Source organism: Sphaerodactylus townsendi, linkage group LG02, assembly GCF_021028975.2.
Source record: "Sphaerodactylus townsendi isolate TG3544 linkage group LG02, MPM_Stown_v2.3, whole genome shotgun sequence".
Lineage (NCBI taxonomy): Eukaryota > Metazoa > Chordata > Lepidosauria > Squamata > Sphaerodactylidae > Sphaerodactylus > Sphaerodactylus townsendi.
The window spans coordinates 94,596,380-94,622,953 of NC_059426.1; the positions used below are offsets into that span (position 1 = coordinate 94,596,380).

Sequence of the window (26,574 nt, forward strand, 5' to 3'; positions counted from 1 at the left end):
CGCCTTGGCGCGCCTTTATGATGTTTCTGAAGCCAACTCTCCATAGGAGTTGCTTGCCCTTCGCCCTTCCTGTCTCAACTTCGCGCTCCTGGTGCTCAAAATCGCCAAGCAATCGTTGAACGGGCCAATTGCACCTTCAAGGAAATTCTGGCCAAACAAACTAAAGAAAGGGGAGTAGGTGGCCCCCCCAACTTAGGTCTCATTCAGCAGACCATATCCAAAGTACTATTTACTATCAATCATTTAAACTTGCTTGCCCTACCCTCTGGGCAACAAGTCACCCCTGTGGAGAGGCACTTCAGGCAATCAGAGCCTCTCCCCCACGCCCAGGTCTACTACCGCCAGCTCCCAGACCGAGCCTGGCAAGGTCCAGCCCCTCTCATAACCTGGGGAAGGGGGTATGCTTCAGTCCTTCTCCCTACAGATCCCCTGTGGATTCCAGCTCACCATTTCTGGCCAGCCCATGGAGTGGCATCAGAAAAAAATCAACCCCATCCCAGAGATGGAGCGGATCTCCCTGGAGGACCCTGCCCTACAGCCTCGACAGAACCGCCGCCAGCGCCAGAACGGTCCGAAGACCCGGATGACCTGGGGGGACGTCAAGGAGATGACCAGCCAAGCTCGGGAGCTGCTGCGGCAGCGAGGCTTCCCCAAGACACCCGAGGATCTCCGCGTTGCCATATTTGCGGTTACTACTGCAAATTCCGCAGTCACCATCATCTGCTTGCTCTGCTGCCTCCTGCCGGTGACAATCGGTCACCCCCATTGGATCTTAATCAAGCCAACATCTGGGAGCAGTTTGCTGCCGCTGCCAACGTCTCGTCCTTCTGCTTGGGTCAGTATCTGGGGGTGGGAAGCTTGCTGAGTTCCTGCTTGCTTCCTGTCTGCAAAGCCCCTGGAGACTTCCTAGAAGAATCTGGCCTGAGCCCCTTCATGAATGCCTCTTCCATCAGGTATTCTATGAGCGCTGACTGCGGGCCCGTCATCCGGACCCTCCCCGCCGGTGCTCTCTCCCTCATCACCCAGACTGTTGCCAACCACGAGTCCAATACTTGTGCCCGCATCATCGACTGATGGGCGGGGAGGCACAAGCTGGCTGAGCCCTCTCACGGCACCGGCCAATTGGAGACACACCTGCGGGAGGACATTCCCCCCGTGTATGGGAACATCCTGCTCCCTAAAGGTTGGTTCTGGACTTGAGGGGAAAGAACCTTCAACTACATCCCCGCCCATCTTTCTGCCGGGACTCTTTGCTGTCTTAGCTGCCTCACCATCGTTCTACCTCAGGCTCCGCCCCGGGAGCCCAAGCGCTGCCGCCGCTCCACCCTCCCTCTCGACCCGGCCTGCCGGAGCGACGCAGTTGCCCTCTCTGAAGCAGAGTATGTCTCCCTTGCGACTTCCCTTGTGGGAGTCCCCGGACTTGCTTCCTACAATGCTAAGACTATCGGCTGTTTGGCCTGCGCCCTTGCGAAGTCCATTAATTCCACCTCAATTGCTCTGGATGCTCTGGCTTCCAAGCAACAGGAACTTCGTCAAGCGACTTTAGTTAATCGTGCCGTTATAGATTACTTGTTGTTATTGCATCACCAAGGTTGTGAGAATGTAAATAATATGTGCTGTTTTAATCTTTCCGATAACTCCCATTTGATTCATATGAAAGTGCATGAGTTGCAAGAGATTGTGTCTAATCTGAAATACGATGTGTTGCCCCATTGGTGGTCGGCCATTTGGAGCTGGCTACCAGGGGGATGGTTGAGTATTATTGTACAATTCTTCATTGGTTTTATTGTGTGCCTTGTTGTTGAATCTTGCTTTGTTCAATGTATATCTACCTTTGCCTGTAATGTGTGTAAGAAACCCTTTGACCTCCCCCTGCGCAGAAATCAGGTTCTCATGTTGCACAAACAGCTCAACCAGCTTGAGCGAGTCCCTGAGGAGACAAACGCTCCCCTATATTGCCCTAGCTAATTCGGTCCCCGTCCTAAAAGTTAGAAATGGGGAGATGTAGGGGTGAGCCCCGCGAACCCAGCAGAGCCTCAGAAAGAGTGCATGGAATGCCTGTGCCATCTGTGTCCTTCTGGGCGCACACGCTCACCCACCCCCCAGACCCCCCGTGAGTCACAGGTCATGAACTACCTGACTCACGGTCACCAGGTGTCCCAGACAAAGGGACAAAGGGGCTCCTGCCCCCAGGTATGGATTAGACCCAGACGCGAGCGTTTCCTCCCGCACGTAGGCAACCCCATGATGTCATGTATCATATGATATTCTCCCACTCTCCCGCTCTCCCGCCTCCCATACACGCCCCTATTGTAAACCCTAATAAAAGGTGCCAGGGACTAGCACACAGCAGAGTTTCCAGATCCACGGATCCCGCTTCCTGCTGCTGGCTCTCTCCACCGGATGATATCACCGCGTCTCGCCTCTTCCTTGCGACCCCTGCGGGCCGACTTCAGAACTGAAGAGCACGACTCCACACAGGTTGGGGGAAAGCCACAGCTCTCCTCTCCTGTTTCCCTCCACCCCTCTAGTTTTCTCCTTCACCTTTTCTACCTTTGGGAGCCGGTGTGATGTAGTGATTAAGAGTAGTGGACTGTAATCTAGAGAACCAGATTTGATTCCCCACTCCTCCAAATGAGCAGTGAAATTTAATCAGGAGAATTAGGTTTGTTTCCCCATTCCTACACATGAGGCCTGCTTGGTGACCTTGGGCTAGTCACAGTTCTCTCAGAACTCTCTCAGCCTCACCTGCCTCACGAGGTGTCTGTTGTGTGGAGAAAAAGGAAGGTATGTATAAGCTGCTTTGAAATTCCTTATAGTATAGAAAAGCAGGATATAAATCCAAACTCTTCTCTTCTCTTCGGGCACTGTTACATTCCTTTGCTGTCCTTCATTGTTCACCCACACCAAACTTTAGCTAACACAGGGAAGTTGTGCCTAACTGCCTGTACTGTAACCTAACAGATCCTGAAAGCTTTTTAAGAACCCTCCCCAATAAAATTAGGGAGGTTTTTTGGTAAAATTTGCCAAACCGGACCTTGCTTCAAAGTGTAGTTTTCCTCTCAAGCGACTCTATAGAACCCTGCTTTCAATTTTCCATGAGCAGATGTGCAGGCAGCACAGAAACAGCATGGATATTATATGTGTGTACCAAGCACAAGCAAGGGGTGGGGGGGAGGATGAATGGGAAAAGTAAGGTTTTCAGACTTACTTCATTGTTGCTAACTGTTGTACTATTTGTGGGCATATCCAAGTGTATATAAACAGGGGAATGGGTAAAAGGGTTCTGCTTAACCAGCAGGAGCCCTTTGTACATGAATACTGCACCTGAAACAGACTAACTGCCCAGGGATGTAGGTATAGATTTTTTATGGGGGGGTTCAGGGGGTGGGGCCAGGCCCCTACCCGCCCCTGGGGGTGGCCACACCTCCCCAAGTCCTGCCCCAGCCTCAGTGCTTATAAAGGCAGCTCTCCAAGGCCAGGGGCTGCAGACTCCCCTGCCCCCCCTCCCCCACCCCCCACCAGCTGGGCTCCCAGCTGGCAGCTGGCAGCCCCTTCTGCCCTCCCTTCTGGGCAGAGGTGTAGCCAGGGAAAATGGAACCCGGTGCATAATCTGAGTTTTCCGCCGCTGCCGCCCCCCCCCCCCCCGGACAGCCGCTATGATGCTGGAATCCACTCCAAACAGCATCACTTTCAATGGAGCCCAAATTCTCCTTTTAAATTCACCTAAAAGGGAGAATCTGGGGTCCCCAGTTAAAACAACATTGAAAGTGATGCTGTTTTGGGGTGGATTCTCCCCCACCCTGAAACAACATCACTTTCGATGTTTAAACTGGGGACCTCAGATTGTCCCTTTAAATCCATGCCGAATGGGGTGGATTTAAAAGGAGAATCTGGGGAAATTTGGAGGGTGCCTGCTGTCAGCGGTGCAATTGTTAAGCTAGCAGCACCAAACTTTCGGGGTATCTTTAGGAGACTCTCCTAATGAAACCTGGGTGGTATCAGTAAGAGACTATCCTGATGATACCTCCCAGGTTTGGTGAAATTTGGTTCAGGGGGTCCAAATTAATGGACCCTCAAAGGTGTAGCCCCCATCTTCTATTAGCTCCCATTGGAAACAATGGGAGATGGGGCATTCACTTTGGGAGTCCATAACTTTGGACCCCCTGAACCAAACCTCACAAACCTGGGTAGTATCATCAGGAGAGTCACCCAACAAATCCCTGAAATTTCGGTGTTGGTAGCCTAAAAAATGCGCCCCCCTGCAGGCCAAAAACCAAAAAATCACTAAAAAATACAAAAAACCACACAAACAGTGGATGGAGCTTCGGACATGTAATGGGGGGGTTGAACCCGAGAACCCCCCTTACCTACGTCCTTATAACTGCCCAATTCAGAGTGAAGGGAGCAAAATGGCTCCTGGAGGCGGTACAGGCCTGCAATGGTGGATTCGCCCTCCCCAGGGCACTTACCTTAGTGCAGTGATGGCGAACCTATGGCACGGGTGCCAGAGGTGGCACTTGGAGCCCTCTCTGTGGGCACGCGCACACAGAGTTCGTCATGTGGGGGGCAGAAAATCACCCCTCCCACACACACATCTAGGCTGGCCCTGGAGCCGCACTGAGCCACGACATCGTCGCACACTGCGGATTGGAGTGCAGGGAGGACTCGGCTGGCGGGCCTGGTGCCTGTGCTCCGGGTGGCTGCTGTCCGAGGGGGGGCGTAGAGAGGAGGCAGAGATGCTAGAGAGGCACAGAGCAGTGCACATGGGACTTGCTGGAGGCTAGAGCAGACTGGCCCCTGCTCAAGCGGGTGGGGCGGAGGAAGAGGGAGCCAACCGTTTTTTTTCTAAACTAAAACCTCAGCATTCAGGTTGCCGGGTTGGCACTTTGCGATAAATAAGTGGGGTTTGGGTTGCAATTTGGGCACTCGGTCTCAAAAAGGTTCGCCATCACTTCCCTAGTGGAAGGGCAAATGCGCTGGTGGGGGGCTGCCACAACCTCTCGGGACACCCAGATGTGGCACTTTTGTGCTGCCACCAGCTCCATCAGCACAGTGGGTGGGCGGGTGCAGAGGCAATCCTGGGGGTGCAGCCAACATTAGTCAGCATCAATCTCAGGTTTGTGGCTATTTTTGCTGCAGCCTGGGCTACGAACTTATGCCATCCTATGAAGGTGGGAATTTTGTTTGGGTTTTTCACCCTCCCTGCATTGAAGCAGCTCTGTCCCAGACTGCCTTGTACTATGGATTGTGCTGCCTGTCACGTTGTTGTCCCCCTGCCAATCAAGGCACAAATGACCAACATGAGTATGTGTGGGAAGGTGAACTAGTAATATACGCAAAACTACTTCTAAATAGTTGAATACTTTCTCATTTTGATAACATTTTTATCATATTTACATGGTGTTGCTCTAACACTTCTTCAAAACATCAGAATTACCATAAATTTATACTGTTGTCTAGAATTTTAAAAAGTGTTGTTTGTGTTGTTACAGATTTCAAAATATACCTTACAAAACAAGCTTAATGAAATGGTAAGGAACTATAATATCTATAAAAGGGTCAAATACTGTTTACGCTTTGGCTAACTGGAATTATTAAGCTTTCTAAGAATTTCTATGTATTGTTGAAGGCTTTCATGGCCGAATTCACTGGTTGTGGTGGGTTTTCTGGGCTGTGTGGCAGTGGTCTGGTAGATCTTGTTCCTAATGTTTCGCCAGTCACAGATGCAGGCAAAACATTAGGAACAAGATCTACCAGGCCACGGCCACGCTGCCTGGAAAACCCACCACAGCCAGTAAGAATTTCTAGTTTATAAGTAAATGCTGGAAGTACTGAAGTTTGCCAACATTGTAGCAAAACTTCATCTTAATTACTTGGATTTTTTTCATAATGAAACATTTTTGTTGCCTTTTCAACTTCCTTTGCTAGTATGATGGTGTCTATTCCTGAAAACAAAATACAGTTAAAATATATGCCTTGAGGGGTCTTATTTTCTGTATTTACATTGGTATTGCTGTAAATTTTATATGAACAGAAAGAAATAACTAGGAAGGTTCATTGAAATATAGAAGGAAAGGGTTCCAAGTGCCATTTAGGTACTCTGAACCATGCTGTAAATGAAAGAGAGCTGTTGAAACATTGCTAAGCTTGACTGACTAAAAGCTGTGAAAATTCTGCTGCTGCTCAGCTGGAAAGAATAAAGATAATATTGTTGAACCATTATAAACTGTGATTTTAATTAAGAAGCTGAAAAACTAGAGTCCGGTTTAGCCTTAAGTACCATGACATTTGTACTGAAAGTCATCTTCAACGCTACAGTGACTTTACACAAAAAATGGTGAAATTGAATAATGTGTCCTTTGACCTGGGAGATAAGGCTACAAGTTAAAGATCAAAGACAACATAAAATGTGTTTTGTCTTATATCACTTTTAAGTTGGATTTGTTATTTAAGCAGAACTTGTAATTTTTATATACACAAATACTGAATTGATAAATATTTCATTTTAACAATGCTTATTATTATACTTTCAGTTATCTATGACTGATGGAATAACAGTTTAACTGTTGCATCATTTAAGAAAAAGTTACTTAGGTGTAGTTTTCTGTGATTAGCTGTATCTTTCTGTAATTTTAATAATCATAAGATGAACAGTGAATTCTGAAATTTACTAATAATTCTTGGTACTTTGTGGAAAATTGGTTGCAAGCATTAGAAAATACTTACATTTACCTGTAATTTTCAAAGCAAGCCAAATGTGTCTGATAAGTGATCAAATTTTACCCTGCTTCACAGAAAGACATACACATTATATATTCTTTTTTTATATTTATCAGTAAATTTCAAGAATTACTGGATTCCTTCAAACAAATGAAAGATCCATCCTTACATCTGCCATGTCAATAATTGGGAAAATAATGAATAGTTATCCAAGTTTATTGTATATATTATGATTTTTCTGTCTTTATTGAAAATAGACTGATTGACTGATCATATATCTAATTCTGAACCAGGGCACAGATTGTGGATCAAAGATCCAAGGCCAACAAATGGAATTTCTATACAAATCTGAAGAAATCCCTAGGAGGGCCAACAAAATCTGAAATCTAAATAAATAAATAAATAAAACACTGGCAGAATAAAATCCCCTCCCCCATAACAGTAGATATAAAAGCTGTAATTTTTTACAAAATAATATATTCTGATGTAGCATCCTGCTATATCAATGACCATTTAGGGGGCTGCTAGGCAACCACAACAATATTTTTCAGCCTTTCAAGTCTTGGTTTCTGTAAAGCAAAGCTGGATGGGGAAGCAGGGGTGGACTGGAAAGCCAGACATCCCTGAAGAAACATTCTACCATCCTCCGCTATCATGTCACTTTCTGAAGGAAGACTTGCTGGGGGATGTCCTGGTGATGACCGTTGGAGACTTACTACTCATACAATTTGGCTGGGCCTGGCAGTTCCATGTGCTTAGTTTTGCTGAAAACAGTAAAATGAAGCACACATAAGTAGGTGCAACACAGCAGCCATAATTGTTGGGTATTGTGCAGTGACGTAGATATAGATTTTTATGGGGGGGGTGGGGGGTGGCCTCTGGGGCCAAGCCCCACCCCTGGCCTCAGTGCTTATAAAAAGCAGCTCTCCAAGGCCAGAGACGGCAGACTCACCTGCCCCGCCTGCCTCCCCCCCCCCCCACCGGCTGGGCTCCCAGCCAACAGTCCCTTCTGCCCTTCCCTCCGGGCAGCAGCATTGCTAGGGAAAATGGAGCCCAGTGCAGAATCTGAGTTTTGTGCACCCCCCGACCCCTTGGGCAGCCGCTGTGATGCTGGAATACACCTCCAAACAGCATCACTTTCAATGGTGTTTAAACTAGGGAGCCCAGATTCTCCTTTTAAATCTACCTTAAAGGAAGAATCTGGGTTCCCCAGTTAAAATGCCCAGCAGTCCAGTCAGAAGGGCGCCCTTCCACAGCCAGCTTGGCATAGCTCCTTTGTGACTGGCTCTGTGTCCCCAGGGTGCCATCATCTTTCCCTGCCACTTGCCTTTCCTCTTCTTTCTCCTGGAAACCCACCCTGCCCAATCCATGGAGGGGGGCAGGCAACTGCTTGGGGGTGGCACAGGTGCTGGTAGTCCCACCTTGGGCTAGCAATGCAAGGGATGTAGTGGCAGCTCTAACAGGTGGGATCCTGCTATGAGGGGCAGAGGAGACAGGCATGGGTGGAGGCAAAGAAGAAGAAGCAGGCCAGAAGGAGGGGATGAGCCAGAGCCATATCCTGCCAGGCAAGCTGGGGTCACTGCCATGGGAGCTACTGCTGTTTGGTCCCCCTCTTATGCTTCTGTCCAGGTCCCTATCTTGCCCTGCCAGGCTCCATCCTTGGTCACTCATCTCCATTGGGATCTCTGTTTTGCTGGGGCAGGAGCATGGGCCATTGACAGTTCTGTATGCGCTCCAAGGCCTTCTGCTTGGCCAACAGCCTCTTGCAAATTGGAGGGGGGATTTGGACTTAGAACATGGGGGCACAACTCCAGTGCTTGCCCTGGGCACTGTTTTTTCTAGGAACGCTACTGATAGTCAATTCTCTGTGTATCTCTTTTTGATGTTCCCACTGCATCCTGTTGCTGCCATTCCTCCCATGCACTTTTACCCTCCACAATGACAACTTTTTTGAAGCAAAGAAAGCTGGGAATCAGTACTTTGTTGCATTTTTAAAGCCTCCTTTACGCCCAACATAGGTTTTCCAAGGTGGTATCGATGCATTAACATAAAAGAGGGTCAGTAAGGGAATGACCAACAAATAAAAAAAGACTTGAACTGCTGGTCATCGGCCAATGATAGAAGAGAACAGATTAATCTCCCGGGGGAGGCAATTCATAGTTTTGGGGAGGCAATTCATAGTTTTGGTGCTGGAAATGAGAAGGTTGTCTAGCCTTAGGCCTTTTGAGTACTGTGTTTTAATTTTGTGTCTCATGAAACATAACATTATATTTGTACATCTTATTTCACTAGGCTTGTGTTAACCATTAAAATTTTCATTGCAGCCAATTTTATTAGCATCTTCTAATTCTTGAGCTTGCCTAGTGCAGACGTTCTCAAGTTTTTTTTTATTTTTATGAAATCTGTTTTACACAGATACATCTACCACAGAATCCCAGGACATTGTAGAAGATTGGGGGGTAAATGCTTAGCTCATGTTTCCTGCTCTCTAACTTTGCTGGGCTTTGTCAGTGGCCAGTCTGAGGGTTGCTAACCCTTGTAGGCTAAGCAAAGCTGTATTTCAGGGTGACATGTCTACCATTTATGATCTGGTCAATAAGCTTCTGGGATATCCCTGTGTGTTTTAAAAATATGTTAATTGTTATTTTCTTGACTACATTATTCATATTAAGAACATAAGAACAAGCCTGCTGGATCAGACCAGAGTTTATCTAGTCCAGCACTCTGCTAGTCGCAGTGGCCCACCAGATGCTTTTGGGAGCTCACATGCAGGATGTGAAAGCAATGGCCTTCTGCTGCTGCTGCTCCCGAGCACCTGGTCTGCTAAGGCATTTGCAATCTCAGATCAAGGAGGATCAAGATTGGTAGCCATAGATCCACTTCTCCTCCATAAATCTGTCCAAGCCCTTTTTAAAGCTCTCCAGGTTAGTGGCCATCACCACCTCCTGTGGCAGCATATTCCAAACACCAATTACACATTGTGTGAAAAAAAATGTTTCCTTTTATTAGTCCTAATTCTTTCCCCTAGCATTTTCAATGCATGCCCACTGGTTCTAGTATTGTGAGAAAGAGAGAAAAATGTCTCTCTGTCAAGAAAAGAGTTTGGTGCTCTTTCTTGAGAGCTCTACTTTGTATGTATAGCAAAAACTTTACCATAAAGTCTTTGGGACTGGAGCCCTCTCAATCTTTCCAACTATAACATGGGAATGTAGTTTTTAGAAAGTCTTTTAAAACTATTCCTTAATAATATGTACTTATATGTATGTTGTACAGTACACATTTCTTTTAATGTGTATATTTTGTTTTAAACAGGAACAAACATTGCAGTTGCACATGCTGGCAAAAGAAGACCACCAAAAGAGCCTAAATGAAGTAGAAAAATGCTATGCAGTTATTACATGTCAATTTGGAACCATTAAAGGAACACATGAGAGATTAGAGCAGAATGGTAAATCTATCTATATATATAAAAATCTATCAGTGTGTTTTTCTGCTGACAGGTAATCTCCCAAACTACTGGACTGATTGCTTTGAAATTTTCACACAACTTTGCATTCGCGTGGCGCCAGGTTTCCATACTGTTTCCACTCCTCCTGTTGTGTACATGTCACAACTGTGCCAGTTATTGTGTGCATGCCACACCTGTGACAGTTGGAACCACAGTTCTGTTTCGCAACAGCGCCATCTGCTGGCCATCAAAGCAACACCCTCTGATACAAGGGAACCAACCATGCCTTCCTTGAAAACGGCTGCCTTATGGAGTGAAAGGGATGGGGAGGGCCATCTTCACATGGCCCACCCACCCTAGTGGAGGAAGGGGAAGGTGAGGGAGGGTCCTGGGGTTTGCTGGACCAAACACTCTGAAATTTGAACACAACATACCTCATGCCTCCCAGCGTGTTTTCAGCTGGGTAATTCGCCTGCAAGGGAAGGGAGTGAAAGGGACAGGATCAGCCACCTGGACATGGCCCACCCACCCTAGCAGAGGAAGGGGAACATTAGGGAAGGATAAGGCTGGGTGCCATGCAAGGGAACGGAAGAGAGAGAGGGGAGCAAGGGGCCCCTTGCCCCTCCCCTCCCTTGCAAGCATTGTGCAATGCCACATGTTTGTACCATTTGCTTCCCCTTTCCTTTCTTTTCCACTTTACCAGACTCAGCAACGCGTGGCATGGCGTGCTAGTGGGTTATAAATTTTAGACATGGATCTAGCCATGTATGGTAGCTGTTGAAAAAGCAACAAGTGGGCTCTCAAATTCTAACTGAAAGACCTGAATAGCCTTAAAGGTCTTTGTACTAGGAATTAAAAGGGAATAGGAAGAAGCTGTTGGACTAAAACATGGTGGCAATCCTAGAATACCCATGCTGTTTAACCATATATCCCCTCCAGAGCCCTTCGGGGGTGGGCAGTTTAAAAATTTAATAAATAATCAATCAATCAATCAATCAATCAATCTCCTGAAATAAGGCTTATTGTCCATTGCCTGAGACTTACAGAAGAGATTCCCTTTGCTGTAGCAGGCTCTTGCTGAGATTCTGCTTTGCAATGCAATTGGAATTACAACCTTGTGCTGTCTATCTGTCTATCTGGGGTTACCACACAACCCCAATAAAGATCATGAAGGTGAAAGAGTGAGTAAGGATGTAATTAATGCCAGAGAACATTGCTTTGCCACTTTGAGAAAAATGTTTATTGATAGGGAGGAGACTGTAAACATCATTCTGTAGGCTAGGTTAAAGCAGTTCCAAGTATGTTTTATATGCAGATGCTTCAAACCCAAGCCTCTTGCTTTTTCAGAGTATGCTTTCTAAAAATTATCTCCAAATAGGTCCATTAGATTTTATAGGACAAACTGAAACACATGAAAGAAATTTCGTACTTTGACAGCACAGCTGAGTATTCATATATGGATGAATAATTGTGATTTTATAAAGGGATTGCCTACTATTTATAATTTCCCCATTAAAATACAATCATACACACATTCAATTCAAAATCAAAATAAAAAAACCTTTAATGGCATTTTACAAATAATATAAAGGAAATATTTAAAAAAATTCATGTGTAGGTTAAAAGTTTGTTTACAAGAAGGGAGCATCTTATGTCTTTAGCTTGGTATTGGAATAGGTGTAGCAGGATCTGTCGGCCATCATGGTAGATAAAAAAATAAGCCACCGTAGAGGTTATTGTTTCCTTCCTATCTATCAACAACAGCTTCACACGATCCTTTTCTGAGAGACCATTCTGATTTTCAAGTAATTGTCCAAGGACAAGTCGCACATTCAATTGACCTCAATTATGTGTAGCATTTGAAATAACACAAAAAGAAAATATTTTAATATTCCGTTCTTATTTTTCATTCCCCCTCCCCTTGCTCTAAGTTGTAGAAGCAATTCAGGTCAATAAGAAATTGATAGCAGTGAATAAAAGGCAAGAATCTGAGATAGATAATTTAAAAGAGGTAAGTGTGAAGTTCATGCAGTGCTATTTTTAAATTTTAGTTTCCGTCCTGCTTTTTTCCAACACAAAAGTTTTACAGAGTTGCTGGAAGGCAGAGCGGCTTCCAGCCTCTAGTGGAAGAGAATTCCAGAACTGGTTTGGGTGGGTGTTGGAGCAGCATGAAGGTAATATACTGAGGGAAACATTTTTATTTCATGTTAAAATCATAATGGAAGAGAATGGAGGCATGTAGGTCACTGCATGTATTTGACTGCTCTTGACAGTCTCATGGGCTTATAATGTAAAAACATAAAGAACTATTACTTTGACAGCAAGACAACTTCCCCTGATTGGCAGGTTCCACATGCATCCCATACTCTTTGGGTATGTACACACTCAGATTATAAATACATCCATATTGATTGTCAAATACAAGTTGAATCCCTATCTGAATATATGGAGTGAAAGGGTTCTGTCAAAGTAAGCAATCCAGCATTTTGTTGTAGATAAATATCAAAATCAGTGCAGATCACCTTGGAAGCTTTGGTGCCCATGTAATTTATCCCCACCAGAATATTACCGCAATTTGTATTCTTTTGGAGACCGAGAAGCTTGTGCCTGTTTCCTTGCTTAATAGGCATGATACTGAATAATGTGAACTATGAATGGCTTTTAAATTGGAAAATCAGCTTTCTTTTTGCATGTGGACAATAATGCCATAACAGGAGAGTGTTTGAAGTTGCATTAGATATTTTCATCAAACTAGTTGATTGTGCTGTGCCACCATCAAGAGAAACTGTACTGTCTCTGGGGCCCTTGTCTGGCCATGATGTTACATACATGCAAATAGGGATGATAACTCAGAGGGCACGCTGCATTCATAATTTCCTGCTTGATCCCTTAGTATTCAGTGGAGAGGGTGAGGAATGGGTGGCATGGTAATAAGTGAGCAGTCAAAATTCCTTCACAAACCAGAAGAAAAAGAGTTTGGATTTATCCCTGCCTTCCTCTCATGTAAGGAGACTCAAGGTGGCTTACTAACTCCTTCTCTTCCTCTCCCCACAACAGAACCTTGTGAGGTACATGTGACTGAGAGAGTTTGAAGAGAACTGTGACTAGCCCAAGGTCATGTGTAGGAGTGGAACTAAACCAGTTCACCAGAAAAGAGCCCACTGCTCAGGCGAAGGAGTGGAGAATCAAACCCATTTCTCCAGATTAGAGTCTATAGCTCTTAATCACTACACCATGTACAGAGTATGTAAGAGACAAACTTGGACAAGAGCCAGGATGACATCAATATTTGCTGGGGAGTTAATTATCCATGCCAAAACTATGGCAGTTCCCCAACATCTCTACACTTCTTAGGATCCACTCCTTCTTGGCAAATAAGTCAAGAGCTCAGTTACTGGGCTCATTTCACAATATCAGCAATCACATACAAAGCCTCCCATGGCCTTGGTCCAACATAACTGCAGGACTGCCTCTCTCCACATGTTCCATCATGGCACCTCTACTCATCTGAGCAGGGCCTTCCAGAGGTGATATCCTGAAAATGTACAAAATTTATAACTGCCTATACACATGCATTCGCTGTGCGAGCTACCTTATGGAATGTACTGCCCAAGAAAGTCAGGAAGTTTCCTACTTTGCAGACTTTCCACAAAATATGCAAAGCTGAATGATTCAGAATGGAATTTTTATACAAGTAATAGGGCTGAGAACCAGAGTGGTTAAGGCTTTTGACCAGTCACAGTTCTCCCAGAACTCTCACAGCTCATGTGAAGGCAGGCCCTGTGGGGTTGCCGTAAGTTGACTGTGCCTTGATGGCCCTTTGTTCCAATAGGAATTGTTTATTGCAATGGTTCAGAAAGATGCTTTGGTAAAGGGATAAGGACTGTGGGCTATATTAGTATCATTTCTTGCTGTAAGTATTCTTCTGCAATGTAATTTCTCCATAAATTAACATGTTTAAATGCTTATGTTTTGCTTCAGGTGTGTTTTAGATGTTTGCTTGTTTTCAGATTTCTATAAGCCAAACACTGTTGCATTGTTTGTTGGATGTCCCAGCTTGTTGATCCCATTTGACGTACACTGTGATTTCCTTGAGCCTCAGTGAGAAAGACAGCCTATAAATAACATAAATAAAAGGAAAATAAATAAGTAAAATAAAAAATGACAGAATTAATCACAAACTGTTTGGCCATTCATTAATTTAGTATGCCCCATGCTCATTTCCCCCCCTGAAAAAATGAGGAAAATGCATTTGTCAATGGTTTAGTAGTTCTTCCTGTACTTTTTGTTCTGCATTTGAACAGAGCATACAGCTTTTCATTGTTACAGTTTATTGGAGTATGATGTCTTTTAAAACTCCTTTCAAACCAGTTGCATTTCATGACTAAAATAAAATTATAAACTCATTTTCTTCCATTTATTATTGTTTCTTTTATTTAAGTGAGCTGAAAAATTATTTAAAACGACAAGAAGGCAGCATTGAATACTCCGTTACTGCACCCAACTGAATAAATCTTTCAAACATCATAGCTGCTGAAATGAGAGCATTCTTTTAGGTCCAGGGGAAGGAATATGGAAGGGCTAGCTCTAGTGTGAGTGGAAAACCATGATTTAAGGGAACTGTCTATCATTGGACAGGGAGCTTATTTCTTACTATTTTTTCTTATCACAGAAACTTTTTTTTTAAACAAATGAGTCCTCTTTCCTTCTTGGTTACTGGTTGGCCTTTCAACCCCTTTTGGGCAGGGAGAGGTGTTGCTGAGATGGACAGCAAACCTCCATCTTGTTCTCTCCATCAAGAAAGTGCACTGATAAACTATCACAGAAATCCTTATTCCTTGCAGGGAAAAAGTTCTGAGTAAGCAAGTCAAAGAGTTATGAAGAATGATGAAATGAGCAGGAGTGGAAACATAATATCTGCTATTGCTATTACTGTGGGGGTTTTTTTAGATCAAGCCTTTTTGTCTGTGTATGTACAATCAAACAGCATACAAAAGTGTTTGTCACACATTAAAACAAATTTCTTTAAGCAGATCATCCTGTGTTAGATCAGTGCTATTATTCACTGATAAATGAATTTCATTAAAATTGGTAGCTGTATTTATGTAATTTAGTATTCATAAAATTCAGCAGCTCGGATAAGCTCCATTTCTACTTTCCACTGTTATATGATTTTGTCCAGAACAGTTAAACTGTTGGACTGTGATAAGGGGAATTCCAGTTTTATGAAGAAAAGTTAAACAGACCAAACTTAGTTGCTGCTAGATAAAACTATTGCCTTTCTGAATGCTTAGTTCAGTGCTTATGGCATCATGAAGAATTCTTGATACTATCTACACTCAGCATTCATAACCTTTGCTATTTGTCTGAGTAAACGTCAGAGCACTCAAGCAGAGACAGATATTAAACAGGCTACTCCATCCAAAAATGGGAGGGGTGGAAGAAAGATGCAATATTTATGACCCAAGAAGCTATACATTGTAACCTAATGAGATCAAAGCATGTACTATTTATTTGCTACACTGGTTGGTTTGGCTAAACTAGGTAGGAAAAGACAGCATAAAGGTACAAAATACAAAACGCTTGAAAAACACATTTAAAACATAAATATAACTAATTTACAGTGCAATCCTATGCAGTTTAACTCAGAAGTAAGTCCCACTTATTCATAGAGAAGTGAGCAGCGGAATTGCACTATTATTTACTAGTAACAAGGTGACTAATTTAATATTCTTGTGAGGTGATGTTGGTAGAGTAAGATTGTCCTCCTTTCCATTATATTTAAAGTAATAACTGTTGATAGAACTTTTATGACAACAAGGAATCAGACACAAAGGATTGTAGTGTTATTTTATTTATAGTAGTGTTTCAACAGAAAAAGACACTGCCATTATGAAAAGGATGGGTTTTGTTGTGAAACCAGTGTAAATCATATTTAACTGTCATAGTTTAACATGTAAGTTTCCATTATTATTAATCTAATTATCCTGTATTTTCATTGTCATTGAAGTTTCCATGTAATTATCATGAGAAAAGCTAGTGTTGAAATATTGGTTTGGGTCTTGTGGCTTGCAGTTATACCTATAATCCTGGATTAATTATTTATTACTGTTTCCTATATTTAAGGAACTGAAGAAAGTCACTGCTGATTTAATAAGGTCTAATGTCACTTTCCAGCAAAGAGCAGGAAAAGAAAATCTCAGTCTTTTAGCAAAGGAACAGGATTTGCAAATGCTACAGCAAAAATTATCAATGGTATTTCATAATGTTTATCTGCTAACATTCTGCATTCTTAATTTTTTTAAAAAACCCTGAGCTTCAGTGTATTTATTTAGCGCTTTAGATTTGAACAACCTGTTTTATGATGCCATTGCTTTAGTCTAGAGTTATATAACTACAGTAATGTACTAGGTCATGCACTACTAACTAATTTGGTTTAACCGTTATTAAATGGTGAGGTTAGTGGATGCTTTCATGTTAAATTTCTTTTACAATTTTTACAATTTGCTAATTTTTTTAAAACTATGGAGTAATAAACAGTATTGTTTAGTGAAGTTTGTAATACATTATTTTGGGCACAATTCAACTGTCCTCATTCATTGCTCTGCATACAGGAATTTCCTGTCTCGCCTATTCTCCCCCCCCCCCCCAACTTCTTGGCAGCATTCTTATGTATGGTGAACTGTATTCACAAGACAATTGGCTTAACCATGAAAGGTTAGCCATGAAATGCCCCTGGATCGCATTATCAGTTCAGATTCTTGTGGGTTTCAACCACCTGAATTGTGTTCAATATATTGCTTTCATTTACAGATGACTGAATTAAATACAAAATTCACTAAAGAAAATGAACACTTGAAAAAAGAGAAGCAGGTAATTTGTAAATACAAGAATAATTATATAGAAGTATTAAACTTAGCTTTTGGACTATATAAATATTGCTTTTCTGACTCTTTAACTGCATTTTTTTGGTGTCTTGTTTGAACTTAGTTGGCTACAATGTTACTCCCAGATATCCTTTCCCCACCACAGCCAACCTCAAGGAGGTGCAAAGCACAGTTTCAAATCATTAAGTAACTGTTGGCCAAGCTGTCAGGATGTATCCAGATAAGACTGATATAACTGTGATCAGGCTAGGCCAAAATGTGCACCATCACTGATTTGTGACTAATTAGATTTATAATCAAAGAATGTCCCTGGATCTCATTATCTCTTCAGATTCTTGTAGGATTGAAGCACTAATTCTTAACTAAGAACCTGTCAGGGGAATTGTATCTATGTGACTGAGATACATTCCTAACTCAATGTAACTGCTTAAAGCTACAAATCAATGCTGCTAAAAGATATATGTAACCAGCCTGCTATATGTTACCACTGCCATTTGGAGCATTCTTTCCTTGATCTTTACTTTATGGCTTCACACGCTTTGTAGGTAACTAGGCTTTCCTTGACACCCTGGTCCCATGAGAAACAGAGTTGCAACTGTTATCTTGTGGGGGCGGGAAGCCAGGTGGCTTTCTCTTACTATCTGTCGCTGACCTTGGGGCACCACAGCTCCAGGAACTGTTTTTCACAACTTCTTGGGAAAGTGGAAAGTGGGACTTGCAATGGGATAAAGGGGATGGCAAAAGTCAGGCTTTTCAGAACTGGCTTTGCCAAGCTTTGGTGCTTTGATGCCTCATCAATAAACACTCCTGATCAACATTACAGAGTCCATTTATTGACTTAAGGTTCAAAACCTAACATTACCCATTGTATGCATGTTCACTTACATTACAAATCTGTTCAGTTCAGCAAACCCATTCCCAGCTACGTTCATAGGACTGCAACCATAAATTCTAGTTGTCCTGCTATATATAACCTGTTAAGGCCATCAAAAGAAAAAGGAGCTATTTTGTTGCCATAGGTTTGATGGATTAAGACTTCATAGATACTGCGTGATATGAAAGCTGTTCAAAATCAGCTGAAAAACTATTGCTTAATCTGTTAAACATTTGTATGACTGCTACAGATTATTGATCTAGAAATCTGACTGAGAATTCATACTTATTTTCATGATACATCAAAGAGCTTGGCATGATTTTTGTTAACCTTTGAACACATTCCTGAAGAAAGAGATGATTTATTCCAAACAGTTAATAATCCTTGAGTGTAATAAAATAGTTTTTTCTGATCATTACATTACTAGGGATTGGAGTATGAGCCCTCTTCTTCTCCATCTAGACATGCATTGTCTCCATAAAATAACATATACGTTACTCCTTATATTGAAAATGGCCAAGTAGTACCATCATAAACACGGATAATAAATTAAACATTGAATCTCAGCTATAGCAATTTGAGGAATTCAAGTGGTATGAGATTAACCACTTCTTCATAGTATTTTGACCTTCAAGCCAAGATGCCATTATATGTTCTCATTCTTTACCTTTGACATTCAGGATATAGAGGCTGGTAATAATTACTGAACCACCTTATTACAAAGTTATAACAAAAAACAGAAGAATATACAGACACACACTCCTTATCCTGTATCTTTTTACAGAATAACCTTATCATTTAAAGTGTGATAAATTGTGCTTTTTTAATTAAATAAGGAGATCATTACTTCTCTACAACAAATGCAGCAACTATTCTGTAAACAGACTGAAACAAATTTCAGAATGGAAATAGAGCTGAATGAACTGAAAGGAAAATATCAGGTCAGATTTTTTATCCAATTTTTTTTGGCTGCCTGCTAAATGGTTTTGTTAAAAAATTAAGACTGAACCATCATTTATTTGAAACTATCAGTGTGAACTTTGCAATCTATCACGTGGCTTTCAGTAGATTTGGATGAGACAAAAAAAGAGGGATAGTTTGTAATTTAGGACATTGTCCTTCAACATCCTTGTGTTCAAGAATGATCCTCATGGAGTCCACCAAAACCCATCCCAGGGACATTTTCAGGTTTGCGGAGTATAGATAAGATGCTGTCTGGTGTTCTCCCCTCTCCTTACCCTGATAGAGGCACAGCAGCTATTTCTTTAGCCATTTGTATTTGCTGTTCCAAGTTCCATACCTTATGAAGCAGAGATTGCTGCTAGGAGTAGCCAACACCACAAGGGCAAAGCAAGCAGCCATTATCCTTAATTGGTGACCTTTGGCCAATTATTCTTTCTCAGCCCAACTAACTCACGGGTCATTGTAAAGGTAACATGGGTGAGGAACATTACTTCCTTGTTGGAAGGAAGGGGTAAAAACAGAATACATTGACTGAGCATTTTCATCTTCCAGTCTGCCTGAGAGGCTACAGTTGCTGCAAGGAGCTTGTGCTAGTTGACTTTCCTGATGAGCAGCCAAGTGTATGAATGGTGGTAAACAGCATAAAAATAGCATATATAAGTTACTCCTTATATACTCTCAGCTGACTGGTAGAGAAGAAACCTGTTTCAGACATTTGTGATCATGTCACCATCTCCCTCTCTATCCATATGAGCAGCAGTTGCAGCTAGAAACTCATCTACTCTAGCATTGGCATTGGCTCACAGGTCATGAACTTGAATAGTGGCAGCTCCTGTATCTCTGCAGTCCTAACACTTTGTTTATTGAATGTCCCTTGATGTTGACTGTACTGACTCATTATGTGTAATCCACCTTGAGTCCCATTGAGAAAGGCGAGTGTAAACAACACACATAATAATAAAATAAGATCAGTCTTAAAGAAAAGTTTTGTATAGATTTATCTATTAATTGGAATTCATGCTGATACATGTTATATAAAGTGGCATCTTAAGCACACCTCCCCATCATATGCAGACGATGCCATTCTTTTAATGCACACTAAAGTGGGCTTGAAGTGACTACTAGTGACCTGTAACAAATATTGCTCCAATAACGGGCTGACACCAAATTTTCAAAAATCCAGGACTGTGGTCTTTTCAAGAGTTTGGAGGTTTTCCCAGTGGTTATTAGGAGGTCATCAGTTGGAACAGGTTAAACTTTTTAAACGTTTGAGCCTGCATCTCCACTATAGAGAGGGTTGGGCTAGACATAGAGATTATGCAATTAGAATCATAGAGTCGGAAGAGACCCCAAGGCCATCAAGTCCAATCCCCTGCAATGCAGGAACATACAATCAAAGCACTTCTGACAGATGGCCATCCAGCCTCTGTTTAAAAACATCCAAAGAAGGATACTCCACCACACTCCGAGTTAGTGCATTCCACTGTCTAACAGCCCTTACTGTCAGGAAGTTTTTCCTGATGTTTCGATGGAATCTCTTTTTCTTCACCTTGAACCCATTACTCCTGGTCCTAGTTTCTGGAGCCGCAGAAAACAAGCTTTCTCCCTCACAAACATGTCATCCCTTCAGATATCTAAACATGGCTATCATGTCACCTCTTAACCTTCTTAACAATTTAAAAAGGTAGTTTTAGAGTCTCTTTTCTTTCTGAAACAGCCTTCCAGATTCACAGAAAACACACACAAACACTATTTGGATACATTTTTAACATTGTATTTACAATGTCAAATGGATGCACTGGGTTTTATCCTTTGCTATTCATTTTTTTCTTGTGATAGAGGAAAAGAAATCCTGTAGTACCTGAGAGATGTATGAGAACTGTTATTGCTGGTTTTCGCAAGCTCACTTTAATTTATCAATATGACAGTAAAGCTGACAATGAGTTAACCCAGAAATGGTAGGACAAGTATGACAGTTTAAAAATTCTTTTCAGAATGCTGCTTAGCACACTGTTCGCAGTAGCAATGGCATGCAAGTATTAAGTGAATGTAATTTTATTCCATTTCACTGAAATAGTTTTTTAAAAGGAATATAATGACAATTTTAAAAAGAAACTGAAATCCTGGAACTGGAAACTGGAACTTTTCAGAGTTCTCTAAATCTAAATTATATAGAACAGTTATAATGCACATTTGAGTTTGATTGGTACAGTAAATATACTGTCTGGGTTGTACTGTAGTATTTATCCTCTCAAACAAAAGGTTTAGAATGTGCTACATTTCATATTTCTTAGCTCTGCACTTTATATTACTTTTGCATCACATTAAATAAAACTTATGCAGTGAAACTGAATAATGGCAAGTATTTTTATACCCTTTTATAGCCATTTCTTTTTCATAACCTCCCCCTGTTTCCTGTTAGCTAAACTATAAGCACCTTTCTGTTAATTTATGAAAATTATTGTTGAGATAGCACATCATCACTGATCTGTATGGCACTTTCAGCATGTTAGAAAAAAAGGTCCGAGCAACATAAAACACATCAAAATTCATTAATGTTGTATTGATTATTTTTTGGATAATTAATTTTATTGCAGACCCTTGAAAGAGATAATGAGCTGCAAAGGGAGAAGACAAAAGAAAATGAAGAAAAGTTCCTTAATCTTCAGCATGAACATGAGAAAGCTCAAGCAACTTGGAAAAATGAAGTAGGTTATATTATTTAAATATTAGAGTATTAATATTTGCAAATGTTAAGCTAAACATTCCCAATAATTTCAAAAAGCCAAGAAAATATTTGATAATATGAGGCAAGAAGAGTGATGTATTATTTGCTTTCCAGAAAGCTTCAGACTTCTAAAGAAATAGATCAGACGCATACGGCCTATTGGGACAAGGGGCCACTCATGTCCCCGGATGCACACCTTTTGATCAAGTGGGGGGGGGGTGCTGGACAGAGGCTGGTTGGAGCTCAGCCTGCACAGAGACCAGGGGTGGGGGCTTGGCGGGGGGCATCCCTGCCCCAAGCCCCACCCCTGAGTGTGGGGGGGTGCAGGAGGGGCGGCGGGAAAAGGGGTTGTCTCCGGGCACCATTTCCCCCTGATATAATGAATAAATAAATAAATAAAAATAAATAAATATACCTCTGAAATAGATACTCATATAACTTTAAAAATCTATCCAAATTGTGCATCTGACATCAGATGTAACTTTTAAAACAGAAGACTCCTGGCTTTTAAAGTTAGCTTTTATTCCAACCCTGCCAAAGACCCTCCATCTTTGAGGGATTTACTGGCTTAGCTTCTGAGATCTGATGGGAACATCTCTTTGAACATCTCACTTTGAACACCCAGGTCAGGGTCTCCATTGTGTAACAGGGTGCTAAATTCCATACCCCACAAATATTTACATTAAACTAACAACTATATGTATCAGGAAACGCTCACAAAGATATTGCCAATCAAAATAATAATGGAGTCTTCCAGGGTTCTTCTCTTCTCTATCAATGAAGGTTTGAGGAAGGCCCAGCCTGGAGGTTCGCTTACCTAAAGCACCAGGTGGATACATAGATGTTCACACAAGCTTACTAATTTAAAATCTATATTTAATTTTTAATTACCCATGCAGAAAGACAGCTACCAGTTCCCAGTATCTCACTGCAACAACAGCAATTAATCAAGGTTAAAGGAAGGTTTGGAACCTATGTCCTAATTTGGGTAGGTTCTAGCTAGGATGTTATGGGACTTTGCCTGTATACCATTTCCACCTATTATATGAAGTCTTGTCCTCTAAGTCAAGGAAACCTTTCCCATTATCTCTTTGGTCCCAGACAACCATGCAACAGCTGCCCTTCTTTGAGAAGGAGATGGATTTCAGTTTATTTTTGAGCACAAATCAGATGGCTAACAAGTGCCTTCTTCTACATGTGTGCCCTCCTAACCCAAAGAAACCAATCTACATGTGATATTCTTAATTGCAAGGAGTATTTGGTAATAGTTGAAACTGATTTTGAGAGTAAAGCACTCTTTCATGGGGAAGGGTGCAGTATGTGTGTATCTAGTTCATGAGGTGCGCTAAGGTTGGCAAGACATATTTTCTGAACTGGAACACACACCAAGCCTATCTAAAAAAATCACAACAATCTCTAAATCATTCTTCCAATCCAACAAGAGAGACCAGTCCAAATTAGAACATTTCTATATACGCTGCTGATTTATTTGGAGGTATGTCCTTATCTATAATGGGAAGGTCATTTGAACCTATTGAACAGGCTGGCAGATATGGTTAGGGGAGGGATATTAGTTATTATCCCCTGACCTGGATAATCCAGGCTAGCCGAATCATATCAGAAACCAAGGAGGGTTATCTCTGGTTAGTATTTGGATGGAGACCACCAAGGAATACCAGGATTACTATGCAGAGGAAGTCAATGGCAAATCACCTCTGAAGATCTCTTCTTTTTAAAACCCTGACGAAGGGAGGATCACCATCAGTCAATTGCAACTTGATGACCAAAAAAATTGTTATTGTTATATTCCTGTTGGGCAGCCTGTCTCTATGGTTTTCTTAAAAGGGCAATGCTCCAAAGGTTGCTTAAGCAATCTTTGGAGCATTGCCCTTTTAAGAAAACCATAGAGACAGGCTGCCCAACAGGAAGCTTCTCTAAAACCAAGCCTTAGAGCCTGCGGGGGAAAGAAAAGAAAGGGTGCGTTAGTATGGGGGCCTGCCAGCCGGTAGGAGAGAGTGAAGCAGAAAACTAAGCATAAAAAACCGGCTGAAAGGGGGGCGGCAGAGAAGAAGGCAGGACAGAGCGAAGATGGGACAGGGGGAACACCACACAAGAATTACCGGTAAGTGGGACCCATGTATAAGTCGAGGGGGGCATTTTTCAGCCTAAAAAAAGGCTGAAAACCTCGACTTATGCGCGAGTATGTACGGTAATCTTTTAAAGAAAAAATGGTCTTCGCTAGTTACCATTACTAACTGTTGTAAATCTGGCTACATTTTACCCCTGCCCCCCTTATTATAAATCCAGTTTTCATGTCAGATTTTGAATTCAGGCCATTGTCGGTATATGTTAAATATATGCAATTAAGTTAGGGTTGTGCCAAACTATTACAGTGATCGAATTTCAACCTGAAAAGTGATCTTTCAAAAACTGTGGATGTGGATTGCCCTGAATTACTTTTGATTAAATTTTGATATTTGCATGTTTTGATTAGATTGCATGTTTTAGATTGCATGTTTTGATTTGCATGTTTTGATTAGATTTTGATATTTGCATGTTCATCATCAAGGAAACTTGGTTCATTTGGCAACAAGACATATCTTTCCCCATTCCAATTCTCATCACTTTTGGGATCAATTTCACACTATAAGAAAAATTAGCAAGGAGAGGGCTACTTTTTCATGACAAAATGCACTCCTTCCCCATTTTCAGCTTTGGACCTGGCATGGTAGAACGCTCTGTCGAGTAGACCCAGTCCCTGCTAGACTTAGTGCAGTTTTGCAGGGTCTGTAAGACAGAGCTGTTCTGCCAGGCTTGTGCTTGAAGACAGCAACAATATCCATGTAACTGGCCTCTCCCTCCCCTGCCCCCCTTCTTCCTCCCTCTTTGTCTCTTCCCTTTTTTCCTTCAATTGGTATGAATGTGGTTTTTAAGGGATAGAGTTCAATTTTAAAATGATTCATAGTAGAGTTAATGGTGCCAGGATATATTGTAGAATTTTATTAATCGATTGATGTTTTAATTAATGTTGTTTGCCACCCTGAGCCCAATGGAGGAAGAGTAGCCTATAAAACAAATAAAGTAAAATTTTCACTAAGCCCTTACAAAAATACATCTTTGTTCTTTGTTTTCTTCCAGATTCAACAGTTGTCTACTGAAAATGAAACACACAGCAGTCAGAAAGAAAACAAATATACACAAGCAACAACCAAAGTTTCTAATAATCTTGAATTAGAAAAAATGGAAGTAAACAATACTGTAACTTCCTCTTTGGATTCTGATGAAATACACATGGAACAAAATTACGCAGTTATAAATGCAAGGGAAATGAATTTAATCAGTGTTGAAGGTATATATATTACTATTTCCAGTGTAAGGAATGAGAGAAGAGTGGGGAGGACTAAATTCTGTGGTACAAGAAGTAGGCTTGGTGTTGTCCTTTGGCAAAATAATCTGTATATTTACATTTTTCCTTTTTGCTGGGTTCCAAGGTGCTGGTATAGTGCTTGTGCTGATCAAGAACCAGATCAGGTCACAGCCTTGATTGCCCTGCAGTTGTGCTCCTTCAATGATCAGACAGCCTCCATATATCTAGTTTTAATTCTGGCCAAATCTGAAGATACAAATCCATAGACTGGAGTCATGAATGTACAAGTCAAATTGTAATGGAGTGGCTGTACCACCCCATAAATGAAAGGGAACTTTTCCCTGCCAGCTCACAACTCCATCAGGAACCTGGGGCAGAAAGCTGCTTGTAATGGAATGGCTGTACCACCCCATAAATGAGAGGGAACTTTCTCTTCAGACTTCCCCTGCCAGATCGCAACACCGTCAGCAGGAACCTGCTTGTTGCCTTTCTCTCTTGCCACGATCTCGGGCTCGATTAATCTACCCTTCTCACTTAGTGTTGCCCAAGCACTGATACCAAAGGGGAACCTTCTGTTAAAATTGCCAAGTAGCAAGGCTTTGAGTAAGGAAATATCCAGGGTCTTTAGTTAAATAAATCTATTATTGCAAGGCACAACTCATAATACCTGTAAGACAGATCTATATACAGCTAAGCAAAATTAAAGAAGCATGAATGAAAGATTACTGGCTAGTCTTTAAATATCTGGTCCAGAATTGGAGGGAGGCTGTTTATTTTGCCCGCCCGCCCGTCCGCCCGTCCGCCCGTCCGTCCACCCACCCACCCATCCATTTATTGGATTTCTAGGCCACCCTTCCCCTTTCGGTCTCAGGGCGGCTTACAACCATAATGATACATTTAAATTCAGTCAAATTTCAATCAGTAAAAGCAAATCACAGGAAGTCTGGCACCAAAAACTACACAGATTATGACTGGAATTTATAAACGGTCTTCAGTATCCCCATATAAGTGGAAAAAAGAAAAGGAAAAGGAAAAAGGAGGGGAAATGGGGAGGGGAGAAAGGCCAGCAGATGGAATACTTTTGCTGCTCTCAACCAAAGGACTGTCAGTTGCATGGTGTACCCCCAAGGGCCATACCTGAAAGCAGCATCCTTCTTCATCACTCACATTGAGCACTCCTTCAAAGGAACTCTTTTCTCACACTCATTCATACACAGATGCATCTGTCTTTCCCATTCACCAAATAAAGGAACACCTCCCTTTTTCAAACCCTCTCCCATGTCGGCTGCTAGAGCCTTAGTCAATCTGGGTGCCAGACCCCTGGGCTCAAGCCTGGCAGAACATTGAAAGAGGTTAACACTTCGAGGAACTAGCTTGTTTTCTATGGAAACAACCTTCTATCTGATGAAGCATGTATTTCTCCTACTCTGCCAGTCTTCCATCTCTATAATATCATATCTTTCTCAATCGCCTATAATCCACAGCACAGATCTTTCTACAAGCAAACAAACCTTCTCCCCCCAGTTTTGGACAAAAATCTGAAAAATGTGTCTGCCTACCTACCTAAATACACGCACACACACA

General features: G+C 41.9%; 1 protein-coding gene across 1 annotated transcript in view; it reads left to right on the forward strand.

The window, feature by feature from the left end:
- Positions 1–26,574, forward strand: part of CCDC73 (coiled-coil domain containing 73) — a 56,552-nt gene that overhangs the window by 25,248 nt on the left and 4,730 nt on the right. Inside the window, exons 6-12 of the mRNA XM_048484583.1 lie at positions 5,496–5,534; positions 10,036–10,171; positions 12,103–12,182; positions 16,298–16,426; positions 16,985–17,044; positions 21,493–21,603; positions 24,762–24,972. Of these exons, the coding sequence (XP_048340540.1) occupies positions 5,496–5,534; positions 10,036–10,171; positions 12,103–12,182; positions 16,298–16,426; positions 16,985–17,044; positions 21,493–21,603; positions 24,762–24,972 (766 nt within the window). The remainder of the gene's footprint in view (positions 1–5,495; positions 5,535–10,035; positions 10,172–12,102; positions 12,183–16,297; positions 16,427–16,984; positions 17,045–21,492; positions 21,604–24,761; positions 24,973–26,574) is intronic.